The 13,071-nt window shown below is 42.5% G+C and overlaps 1 protein-coding gene across 1 annotated transcript in view; it reads left to right on the forward strand.

Annotated features, from left to right (window-relative positions):
- The first annotated feature begins 1,032 nt into the window (after nt 1-1,032).
- Nucleotides 1,033-13,071, forward strand: part of FGF2 (fibroblast growth factor 2) — a 71,079-nt gene continuing 59,040 nt past the window's right edge. The window contains exon 1 of the mRNA XM_054484990.2: nt 1,033-1,704. Coding sequence (XP_054340965.1) covers nt 1,527-1,704 — 178 coding nt within the window. The 5' untranslated portion in view covers nt 1,033-1,526. The remainder of the gene's footprint in view (nt 1,705-13,071) is intronic.

Here is a 13,071-nt window from a genome sequence, read left to right on the forward strand (position 1 = left end):
TCTACAAGGAGGCACATCCATACTTGCAACTCCTTCTAGAAGCTTCCCCAAATCTCCTGCCTCCCCACGCTGAGTTACCCCATGTCTGAAATGTCACAGCACTTAGTCTTACTCTTCTACGGCCTACTTTCTACTGGTATTTGTGTTACTCATGCTACCTATCTTATCTCCCTCAGTGTGTGAGACGCTCCCATCAGATTTGGCATCTCCCACACACTCAACATTATGTGTTGCACACAGTAGGTACTCAATACATGCAAGTTTTCTGAATAGATATTTTCCTAATCATCTGTGGCACCTGCTATATCCTACTGAAAATTACCAAAATGCAATTAACATCAATTTTACATTTGGGATTTACAGAAAATAACTCTCTCTTCAAGAAATGCATAACAATTTAGCTAAGGCAAATGCCAGCTCCGAGTTAAGACATTAACGCGCTTCAATCGCGATAAAGATTTATCCTTATCCCCATCCTCATCTTTCTGTGTCGTCTAATTCAAGTTAGGTCAGTAAAGGAAACCTTTTCCTTTTAGCAACCCAATCTGCTCCCCTTCTCTGGCCTCTTTCTCTCCTTTTGTTGGTAGACGACTTCAGCCTCTGTCCTTTAATTTTAAAGTTTATGCCCCACTTGTACCCCTCGTCTTTTGGTGATTCAGAGATTTTCAAAGGCTGCTCTGACACAGACTCTTCCTTGGATTCCAACTTCTCTACTTTGGGGTAGAAACGGCTTCTCCGTTTTGAAACGCTAGCGGGGGAAAAAAATGGGGGAGAAAGTTGAGTTTAAACTTTTAAAAGTTGAGTCACGGCTGGTTGCGCAGCAAAAGCCCCGCAGTGTGGAGAAAGCCTAAACGTGGTTTGGGTGGTGCGGGGGTTGGGCGGGGGTGACTTCTGGGGGACAAGGGGCGGTGGAGCCCAGGGACTGCCAAAGCCCTGCTGCGGCCTCCGACGCGCGCCCCCCGCCCCTCGCCTCTCCCCCGCCCCCGACTGAGGCCGGGCTCCCCCCCGGACTGATGTCGCGCGCTTGCGTGTTGTGGCCGAACCGCCGGACTCAGAGGCCGGTCCCAGAAAACCCGAGCGAGTAGGGGGCGGCGCGCAGGAGGGAGGAGAGCTGGGGGCACGGGAGGCTGGTGGGTGTCGGGGGTGGAGATGTAGAAGATGTGACGCCGCGGCCCGGCGGGTGCCAGATTAGCGGACGCGGTGCCCGCGGTTGCAACGGGATCCCGGGCGCTGCAGCTTGGGAGGCGGCTCTCCCCAGGCGGCGTCCGCGGAGACACCCATCCGTGAACCCCAGCTCCCGGGCCGCCGGCTCGCCGCGCACCAGGGGCCGGCGGACAGAAGAGCGGCCGAGCCGCTCGAGGCTGGGGGACCGCGGGCGCGGCCGCGCGCTGCCGGGCGGGAGGCTGGGGGGCCGGGGCCGGGGCCGTGCCCCGGAGCGGGTCGGAGGCCGGGGCCGGGGCCGGGGGACGGCGGCTCCCCGCGCGGCTCCAGCAGCTCGGGGACCCCGGCCGGGCCCCGCAGGGACCATGGCAGCCGGGAGCATCACCACGCTGCCCGCCTTGCCCGAGGATGGCGGCAGCGGCGCCTTCCCGCCCGGCCACTTCAAGGACCCCAAGCGGCTGTACTGCAAAAACGGGGGCTTCTTCCTGCGCATCCACCCCGACGGCCGAGTTGACGGGGTCCGAGAGAAAAGCGACCCTCACAGTGAGTGCCGGCCCGCTCTCCCCGCCCCATTTCCATTTCCTGGGTTCTCGCCCGCTCTCTCCCCTCCAGCCTGCACCCTTCTCCCGGATCTTCACTGCGACCCTAGCGGTCCGTGTGGTTTCTGGCCGCGCGGCCCTCGGCGGTTTCGGGTTCACCACTCACCCCCTCCTTCCCGGGCTGCGGCGTAGGCCCGGGCGTCCCCCGGGCTTTGGGGTGTGCCGATTTGCCCTGTAAACCAGTACCCCCGGCCCGGAGCCGCGGCGCGCCGGGGCCTCGCGGACTGGCTCTCTTCCCGCAGACAACCTGTCGCGTCGGGGATGCCCGCGGCCCCGCCATGCAGCTCTGGCCGCTTCTGTCTGCTGCGTGCTGTCCCGGGGACAAAGACAGGAAGGACCGCAGCAGAACGAAACGGTCTTTACTGGAAAAACACCTTTCTAGAGTCCTGCCCTTAAATTCCGACTCGGGACGACCCGAGGCATATGGCACACTACTCTCACCCACTCTGTTTTATATTTTTCCGAATTGACGACAGCTGAAAGAGCAAAAACAAAAACCAACCAGCCAACCAGCAAAAAATCCAGATGTTGTTAATAAAGTGCCATAGCTTTGTTTCAGTAGTGAAAAGAAGTGCAAACACTTTAATCTTCCACCTGCAGTGACTAGCTTTGAGACCTTGAGCCGACGCTTAACCCCAGAGCCAGTTTCCTCATCCCTCACGTGGGGCTAATACATTATTACCTTGCAGCAGGTTTGAGGATGAAATGAGAATTGCAGTTTTGCTTTCTGTAAGAAACAATGTTTGTGGTTCTAGAAAGAACACTGGCCTAAATAAGGAGTGCTTGGACTTTAGGGGATTCCCTAAGTCTGGAGTGGGGGCTGAAGATTTGCATTTCTAACGTGTTCTCCGGGGATGCTGATCACATCACACTTTGAGAGCCACTCGTCTAGAGGAAAGAGAAAGAAAGGGGCATAAGATGAGCCGATTTCTAACACTGATGGAATTTGAAGTGAGAGAGAGAGGACTAGAATATATTGTAACCTGCCCTCCTGTAAGTGTATGTAAACATGTGTTTTAAAAGCTGTGTGTTATGGCGTTCCTTCCTTTATGGGTTCCAGGTGGAGAATTTGATTCTCTCATTGCCTGAGAAAAGACCCACAGAGGTCCCAGCGCCACTCCCCTGTAGTTCTGCCTTTGTCTTGGGATGCTAATGGGATGTCATGAGGGGAGGTGGAGGGGGGGTGGAAGAGAATAAAATTCTACAACCAAACATGAATTGGCAGAAGAATGGGAAATACACTTTTATATGAGCTGAGTCTTTATTGCTTCCAAAATAGCAACCTGCAAGAGAGGCAAGTCTTTAATTTTTTTCAGGCTTGCCGTAATTTAAAAATTTTATCAATCACTTAATCCTGTAAAACTGAAAAGATGCTTGTAACCTATTACATGGGTTAGTGCTGTTTCTCTATTCTGGTAACTTGAGTATCTATTTCAAAAAATTATCTTTGTGATTGAAATTTGTTCTGCAGTTGTCTGCTACGCCATCTCAGCTGACAAGGGCAAGGTGCTGTGTGTCCCAATTGGTTTTGTTCTTTTCTAGTATCACAAACTATTTATTAAAAAGCATGTATTATGACCAGAAGACAGAAGAATTTCCCTTTAAATTAAATTAATATTTGGGGCTTCCCCTAATACTCTTTTTTGTCAGACTCTTAGTTGCTGAATCATTTTTTCTTTGAAGATTTTGATACCCGATTCGCCTTAGAATAGAACTATATAGAGTTTAGCCAGTGGACATAATTTTGAATTGCATACCACATTACCACCGTTGTAAAAACAACTGTTAACTTTTTCTTCCTAACTGTGAGTTGGGTTTTCATTTTTGTAATCTTACTTTAACTCTGTGGTTCTCAAATGGGGATGATTTTGCCTGCTAGGGGGACATTTGACAATGCCTGGAGACATTTTTGGTTGCTGTAACCTGGAAGGGTGCTACTGGCATCTGGCAGATGGAGGCCAGGGATGCTGCTAAACATCATACAATGCACATTATAATACCCTCAACAGAAACATTTTTGACCTCAAATGTCACTAGTACTCAGGTTGAGAACTCTGCTAACTTTATAACTAGCTAAGGACAAGATATTAAAGGGGAAATGTAGAATAACTCATCCAGACTTGTGGAGATTACCAATTTTTTTAAAGTTTTTTATTTCTATAGGGTTTTAGGGACCAGGTGGTAGTTGGTTACATGAGTAAGTTCTTTAGTGGTGATTTGTGAAATTTTGGTGCACCCATCACCCAAGCAGTATACACTGAATCCAGTTTGTAGTCCTGTCCCTCCCCAACTTCCCACCCTTTCTTCCCGAGCCCCCAAAGAGACTACTCTTTTTTTTTTTTTTTTAAAGGATACCTGTACCAGGCAATAGACTGACAAGAATACAAATCTAAAAATGACAAATTTCATCTATTTCTATGTAGCCCAACCTGGACATAAATTTAAGTACAGTATATTATTTTCTCACATATTGAATGTTTACTGATAGTTGACCAAACCATGAGGAGACTCCCCAAAACAAATAAAACTGACCAGGAAACATGGAGAAGAGTTAATAGTAGCCATGGTTTCCTACTACATTATGGCCCAGATTTCTAGACCTGTTTGAAAAGTTGAAAAATCTATGGTCTCATTCCTCAGACTGTTTTGTCCAACTGACCTGAACATCTGTCACTGGAATTTTTTTTCCTTTGGCGTGACACTTTGTGCCTACATGTTTTCTAAACTGCAGGTAACTTTTGAAAGGCCAAGTTCAATCATTATCAGATTTTAACATTTAGTATGGATTAAATTGTGAGTGCAATTTCTTCCCCAAAAGCTGGCCAGAAGGACTGGATTTTGGGGAGGGATGCTTTGAAGACTGTGATATAAATGATGGGGTCCTGGAGAGGTGCAGAGGAAGAGGAGGCAGAGTGGGGAGCTGTGAGGTAGGAAAGAGAGGAAAATTTTCTAAAAGAAGAGGTAGGAGAAGATGACACAACACAAATGCTTCCAATTTTTCAGTGTTGCTGAAGGTCAACTGTGCTTCACACCTGGGCATTCTCCTGAATTTGCACTCAAAAGGGCCCATTTTCTGGCGTTTTTCTCATAGTCCTGGAATAATCTTCATTTGACATGAGAGTCTTGATAAAAACAAGATGTTAAAAGTGGTTAGAGAGTTTCTCCTTCTCCAGCATGTACGCTGCACTCCCGTCTTCCTTTTGGCATCCTTAACTTTTGGCAGGCCTCTTTCAATGCGGTGGGAATGGATAATATTAAGTATATACTCTAAAATAGCAAGCTGTGTAAAAACATTCAGAAGAGAGAACACTTTATCCCAAGCAGCACGTACAACATGTGGTAGCGTATAGTAAGTGAAATGTATGCTGCTTATGTACACTTAGTATTCAGTTTATTCCAGGTGCTCTTATTTACAAAAAAAAAAAAAAAAAAAAAAAAGGAGGGTAGTTAGAAGTACTGGATCTACCCTTGGGCTTCTCCCAGGAGGTGACTGCCTGTCTGCCACACTACTTTGCTTGCAGGCTCCAGAGGACGCTGAGACTTGGAAAGGCAGAGGGACCTGCCCGCCCCAGTGTGGAGCAGGGGTGGCTTGTAGGTGGGCCTGACCCCTGGGCTCTTTGCTACTGCATGTGTTCCATGTAACCCCAAGCATAAAAACATGGACTTGTGAAATCAAAGGGAGGCTTCCGACCTTCTGGTTTACCCATCTCTTTTTACAGAAGAGGATACTGAAGCTCAGAAAAGTCACCAATTACTCAAGTTCACTTGTGGGTTTCCTCTTTTGTTATCCTGAATGAGCTTCTTACCACCTGGCCTCTTGCCTTCTCTTTCTGCCATCCCTCAGCCTCAGTGTGCTCTTCATTCCACCATAGAATGTGCCTTGCTGGACCCCACTTTGGTTAGGCTTCTTCCATTTCAGAGTAGTAAGCTGCTAGCCCCTTTGAGGAGTTCTTACTAGTTTACGGGTGCCTCAGGTTGATTTCCTGGGGTTTTGGATAAAGCCACCTTTCCATCTCTTCACTACTGCCTTTGGGGTAAATGGAACCATTGATTTAATAATACCGTACTAGATTCTCTCCCCCCACCTCTCTTTGGTAATATCTGGCAAGTGGATAGCAATAATTTTACTTAATGAACTTGATATTTACTGTAATAAATATTGGGTGCAGTAAACAAATGAAGTCAGAATCTAATAGCTCATTTAATCTTGGAAATCATGTAATCAGTACAGCAATGAAAGGACAATTCATGAGTCATAGATATTACCACACCTTAGGAGCCTTTTAAGATGAGTTTGATGCCAAGTGACTTCAGCCTAGAAAAGGCAATATCCCCTCATGACATGCCCTGAGGGGTTTCATTTGTTTATAAAATGACCGTTATATAATTAGACTTTGACAATGGTTTAACAATTGGGTTCTAAGTGTTCTCATTTTGATTTATGATGCCATTTTATGTGGAAGGACATAATTTTAAAGTTTAATTAGAAAATAAAATGTTACAGATGTAATGAACAAAACAGGAACCATTCTTTAAATATCATAAGCATAAAATTGACTTTCTTCATCTATACACTGATTCTGAGAACTCATCATCAGTGATGTTGAAAAGACAATTTAAGGTCTCACATTATTGGAACTACTATTTTAAAACCACGAGATGCCTGTACAAGCTGGTAATTACACATGTGCTGTAGTCTTTGCTTGTTTTTCCAATTCTAGTGTTTGTTGATTTTCCAAATACCCTGCTTGGGCCCCTTTGTCCCGTAGCACACATCTGTAAGAAGGCTGGCATGGGATAAAAGTCTATGACCATGAAATGGAGCAAGGCAAATCTGTATCTTTGGGGCACAAACCTTTTTCTTTTTCTTTTTTTCTTTTTGAGACACAGTCTTACTCTGTCACCTAGGCTGGAGTGCAGTGGCACGATCTCAGCTCACTACAACCTCTGCTTCCTGGGTTCAAGCAATTCTGCTTCAGCTGGGATTACAGGCACCTGCCATCGCACCCAGCTAATTTTTGCATTTTTAGTAGAGACGGGGTTTCACCACGTTTTCCAGGCTTGTCTGGAACTCCTGACCTCAGGTGATCTGCCCACCTCAGCCTCCCAAAGTGCTGTGATTACAGGCGTGAGCCACCGTGCCCAGCCTGGGGCACAAATCTTAACCTCATCAGGATATTCTGTCCAAACAAATGTATTTTGTTCTGTTTTATTTTTGAGTTTGTCCTTTTCTGTGCTCTGAAATTAGGATCTGGTCTAGTACTTAATTTGTATATTGTCGGTGCTCAATAGATAGTTAATGCTTGATTGTTTGCATAATAATTTGGAATAATGATTATCAGTGTAGAGTTTTAGCTGGATCATTAGAAAATGCACTTATGGCACTGTGATTTTAAGTGTTTCCTTGTTGTATCCACTGTTCAGTTAGCTCTTGCTTTCTCTTTTCTCCCTTTAATAATGACAGCCAACGAGGCCTTTTAAGCTAGGTTATGTATAGCCACAGGAATTTAGGAGAGGAGGAAAAGAAAAGTGGCAACTTCCAGGGGAACTCACCCTTTGAGCCATAGACTGTCATTCTTAGAAGCCAGAACAGTCTCATTCTAAACCCCTTCAGAATATTTTTAGTTTGAAGAAATTGGAAGGGCCTGGAGGCAACAGACAGCCAATATTCAGTGTTTATGTCTCATCCAGCTGTCTTCTGTCACCCTTTCTGCACAAGGTGACTTTTGAGTTGACCAGTGTATCTTTAATACTTATTCATTTACAGAAATCTGTAATGGATGTGTGTGTGTGTGTGTGTGTATGTGTGTATGTGTGTATTTGTATTTTTAAAGAGCTATTGACTTCTGCAATTTAGCCTCTAAGATGAATTATCCAATAGAATTCTGAAATGAAAAGTTCACAGATTTTCAAGGTATTTTTAAAAATTGAAGAGAAGCTATGTGAATATTAAGTGTATGTTCCAGATATAATTGAACAATTGAAAGGACTGATCCTGGTTTAATTTATAATTAAGCTATACGTTAATTTATAATGAAAACTTGTAATTAAATAACTCAAATTAGCCAAGAAAAAAGTATTTTTTAAAAGAAATTTGTACAGAGTAGTAATGATCTGGCTGCATTCTGTGAACAGATTATTCTCTGTTCATAATTTAGGCACCTTAAGATGCTGGCACCTTAAGGTAGGAACCATGACTTCTTTATATAAATAAACATCATAAAAAGCTCAGTACCTTTTACTCAGAGAGTGCTCACTAAATGTCAGCTGATGAGGAAAACATTCTCTGTGGAACTTGCTGTGGAATAACTAGTCATGAGCCATATGCTGTATAAAGCTTGGTCAAAGTTTACGGTTTTCTTGGTGTCTTGACATCTGTGTTTAGATACTTGGTCAATCTTTAAATGAAGGTAATTATATATAGCAAAGTTGTATTTGGGAAACATTTGTGAATTTTGGAGACTGGCTATTAGTTTTTCTTAGAATAATCTAGAGAAAGATGAACCATTTTTCAGGAAAAATTGTTTAGAACTTTTACTGGGAATTCTGATTTCCTTAAAAGTATTTAAGATTTTTATCATGTACTATTGTAGGAAAATCCTGGTTCTTGTCACATGCCCAGGAAAGATTAGGCTCGCAGACACTTTGGAGGGTGAGGGGTTATGGAATTTATTGGTCAGAAAGAAAAAAGGAAAAACAACACAGCAAAGCAATAGGGGTTCGTATTAACAGGCCCCCATCTCACAGATTGATTCCCAGGTTACCACCCCGAACAGGAGAGACCAGTCTCCTCCCTGCAAAGGGCATGAACTTCTGTGGCTCCACCCCATTCTCCCAGTGTGCAGGCCAGTTGGAGGTTCTCCAGGGACCCCTTTATACTTGGCTGTCCTGTCTCACTATGCGATATAGAACTTTTTCAGGTGTGCTGTGCATTGTTTTTCATTCTTATTTTCTTTTGTGAATAATATCCTGGAATCAGTACTTTCTTCTACATCATCTCCTTTTCTTTTTTTGAACTCTTTTAATTCTAGATTCTGCCCTCAGTATTCCACTGAAATCATTCTTATGAGAGCAACAGTAGTCTTCTAATTTAATCATGTAGCCTTTTCCAATTTTTCATGCTACTCTGACATGTGGCAGTATTGTCTGCCTCTGACTTCTTGATAATTCCTTGGCTTTTATTACATCACATCAACCTGGTTCTCCTTTTGAAACTGCCTTTGCAAAAGTTATATCTGAGAAAATTATGACACTGCCAGAGATATTATCTAGCCCACTCCCCTCCTCTTGCCTTTAGTTTTCAAGCTGCCTTAATCATTTCTGGGCTTAGGCCCAGATAACTTTGGGAGATAGTTTAAAGGATAATAAGCCCTCCCCAAAACTCAACCACCTTTAGAAAGCTAATGAAAGGCCCTCAGGCTTCGGGGGAGGACAGGAATCTGAGTTGTGCTAAGGTGTAGACGTATTAATAGATTGCCAGCCATTCCTGCAGATAACACCACTATTGTAGATTGGCCTTTTGAGATATCTTTTCAGGTTTTTTGCATGTCTGACACCCAGGGCTCCAGCTGGACCTGCTAAACCACTCCTGTGGCCCCACCCAGGAATGGTTCCGCTCAAGAGGACAACTTTGACCCCCTATGATTTCATCTTCGGCCCAACGAATTATCAGTAAGCACCCATTGCATAGCAATCCTCACCCTTTCCCCCAAACTGCTGTTGAAAAACTCCTATCCCATGAGCTGTGGATGAGATTGGTTTGAGTACTAACTCCATCTCCCATGTGGCTTTGCCGGCCTTGTGTTTATTAAACTCTTTCTTTACTGCAATGCTGTGGTCTTTCCTTGTGCAGTGGGCTGGAAGAACTCCTCAGGCGATTATACTTTTGCCCATCCACCTGTCTTTTTTTCCACTTTCTTCTGTTTTTTCTGCATTTGTATTCCCCCAAGGTTCTGTTTTTAGCCTTCTACTCTTCTTTCTGTGTACTTGTATTCCTTCAGCAGATCATGTATTGTCTCTGTCTCTATCTTGATTCCCCATCTCAATTTCCCACTGCTTGGAGGACAGACACACTGCCATAGCTTCAACTTAACATACATAAAACAGAACTTAACACCATTTTCTCAAACTAGCACCCTTTCCTCCTGAATTTCTGCTTGTAGTGAATTATTATTCTTGTGTCCAAAGCTAGACACCATGGAATTGCCTTTGATGCCTTTCTCTACTTCTTTTGTATATATCTCTCTAAAATGTTTCCCAGCCATAGTGATTTCCTTGCCCTGCCTCTTGATTTAATGACCTCTACTCTCCTGCAATTTTAAGCGCTAACCAGACCTACCTGGCTTTCCTTCTTAAACATGACCTACCTTATTTCTTACTGTTTACCATCCATACCTTCCTGATGCTGCAGCACTCTGTGCTTTAATTATAGTCTCTTTAATGTGTCATAATTATTACTGTCACAATGATTGGCCTTTCTTCATGTGACTCTTGTTTTTGAAAAATCCTTCTTTTTCTTATCAATTTCTCTCTCACAACTCCTCCCATCCTCACCTTTCTCTGGAAAAATCCTTGAAGATCCAGCCCAACAGACTTCTTTGTGAAACTTTCCTCTACCTTCCCAGGGAGAATTAATGGTTTTTACTGTTTTCCCATATACTTGGGTACATAGTCTGAACACAGAACTTCATGCTTTCTGTAATAGTTAGTGGTTTATGTGTCTGGCTTCTGCACTGGGACTGTGAACTCTTTGTAGGCAAGCACTGGATCCCATTTGCTGCATCTATCCTCACACACAGTGGCCACTCAAAGAATGTTTGTTAAATTGAAGATGTACTCAATAAATTAGCCAAGTCTCTTAACTTCCTTTCTGACCTTCCCTTCACGTCTCCTGTCCTCCTTGTCATCTTAGCCTTTAACCAGGCAGTTTTCCTTAAGCTGAAATGTCCTGTCTGTCCTCATACCTTATCCCATTTCCAGTCATGCCTTGGGCCTTATTTCTTTCACATCATCCTGTATCCATCTTTCCTTTTCTGTGTGCTATCTAAAAATTCTCTCTAATAGCTTGTTGTATTTTAATTTCATGTCCCCCAGTTTTACTGGAAATTCCTAGCTAGCAAGAAATTTTTATTTTTAAAAAATCCAGACCACATTACCCAGTAGTTCTTTACTCTTTTCTATTCTGAGGGTCTGAGGCTGAATTTACTCATCCCAGGGTCCTTTTGGCTTCATTGCTGAATGAGTGACCAGTCGGAGTCCCATGAAAAGGTTCACTCTATATTTGTTGAATGGGCAACAACTTCAAATAAGTATAAATACTATAGTATGAGGCATATAAAATGGTAAGTTGAATGCAGCAGCACTGTAGTTCTTTTCTGCAAACACCTTTAACATTATTCAAGGGAAGCAATAAAGGTAAAGCATAGTCATTTGTTGGATCACTTTTTATTTTGGAAACTTTTCTTTTCAGCTGTTAAGTAACATATTAATATTTCTAGCCAGCATTAATGCTCAGTTCCGGAACTGATTATAGTACTCTAATTAAGGAACGCAGACCTGGAAATTCATACCTGATTCAGACACTTCAATCCTTACGTCAGTGTGTCTCTCTCTTACTCAGGTCCAAAACCAGTGAATCATTGTAAAAGTTAGGAATCATTGTAAAAGTCTGGTACCATTGTTAATATTTTGGGCTGTGATGAAATGGCATGGATAGTTTCATCTGAAAATTTATTCAGATTTATGAGCCAGTATTCATCACAACAATCTGAAAAACTCTTAAGAGGATAGAAATTGTATGACAAAATGAGTCACAGTCTTTGTGATGTGATGTCTGCAAGAGTGGGTGGGAGAAATTACTGAATGACCAGTCTCATTCTACTTCTTTCTAAGCTGAATCATTTTGTAAATAGAAAACAATTCATAAGTTTTTAGGTGGCCTTACATAAATAGGAAATGGAAGAGATTAAAACGGTCAAATAATGCTTCCATTTAAAAAATTACTTTTGGAAACATATCACTTGATAAACACTTTGGTTTTGAATTAGAAATGCAAATAATCTTTCTACTGCCTGCTATATATCTTTTAATCCAATACTTGCTGCATGTCTTCTTTATGTATTCTTACTTTTTCTATTAATTATGTTACTTTTCTTGCCTAGATTTTTTTTTTTATTCTACCAAGTGTCATTTGACCTTTCTTCTTATAGCTATTTCTAGTGTTGGCTCATTTGGAGATGGGGTGTGTGTGTTTGTGTGTTGGGGAGAGGTGTCATTTACTCACTGGCTGGATGACTACTTGAATTGGATGGGGACTCAAGAGAAAAAGGTCCCTTTGATTTTGGAAATTCTGATTCTGGGATGGTATCATCTTGCATTTTGCATTGTGGGTCCTCTTCTGTTAACTTTTCATCTAAGCTTTTCTCCGAGTCATATTTTACCTTTAAATGTAAGACTTATTAACGTTATTTCCTTATCTTCTTTGGGGTAAGGCATTTATTTAAAAAAAGCTAAGTGAAAAGAGAAATATTCTATTTTGAATGTGTTTCTAAGTGTTAGTTCTCCTTACATATTTATATGTATCTACATTACTCTAAACTCAGTAATGGGAGTATAATTCAAGTGAGATTGGGAAGATAATTTTGTTAACCGTTTTAGTTGGATGTACTCTAATGTATAAAGACATAGACAGAAGGTGTTGGATTGAAAAATAACGAATTACAGAGACACCCTCAGCTGTTAAAGGGTGAGAAAAGTGAGGCATAGATTATTTTTTAGAGGGTGGTTTGGAAGCCCTGAAGTATTCATGGGATCTGTCCAGCTCTGTCCAGAGAACGAGGGAGACTGCCATGGTGACTAGGCAGAGTCCCTTTGCTCTGTGGTAGAGGAAGGGTCAGGTGTTTGGCTTTTACCACTGTACTATGTTCCTAGGACCTTGATATTTACCAAGTACTTATTGAATGAATGAGTGAGTGAAATTTTTGAGAACATGCTCTATGCCAGCTTTACAAATAATATCTGTTTAATCTTAAATACAAACTTATGAAGCAGGTATTGTTATCTTCATTTTACAAGTAAGAAAATAGTTTTTTTCCTATTGGCTTTTCAAAACATGATCTCTTTGTCCATAACAACTGGTGATTGTGCATTCTAGACTTCTTAGTGTTTAGAATACAAGTTCATGGCCAGAATTCCGTATGGACAAACTAGCAGAAATTTGAACAGAAATAATGATTTAAGCAAATAATTTAAACTCTTTCGGAGGCTTTGCCATGTCCAGGAAAGTTGAAGTCTGTGCCATCTATTCCTCTGC

The sequence above is a fragment of the Pongo pygmaeus genome, chromosome 3 (assembly GCF_028885625.2).
Source record: "Pongo pygmaeus isolate AG05252 chromosome 3, NHGRI_mPonPyg2-v2.0_pri, whole genome shotgun sequence".
Taxonomy (NCBI): Eukaryota; Metazoa; Chordata; class Mammalia; order Primates; family Hominidae; genus Pongo; species Pongo pygmaeus.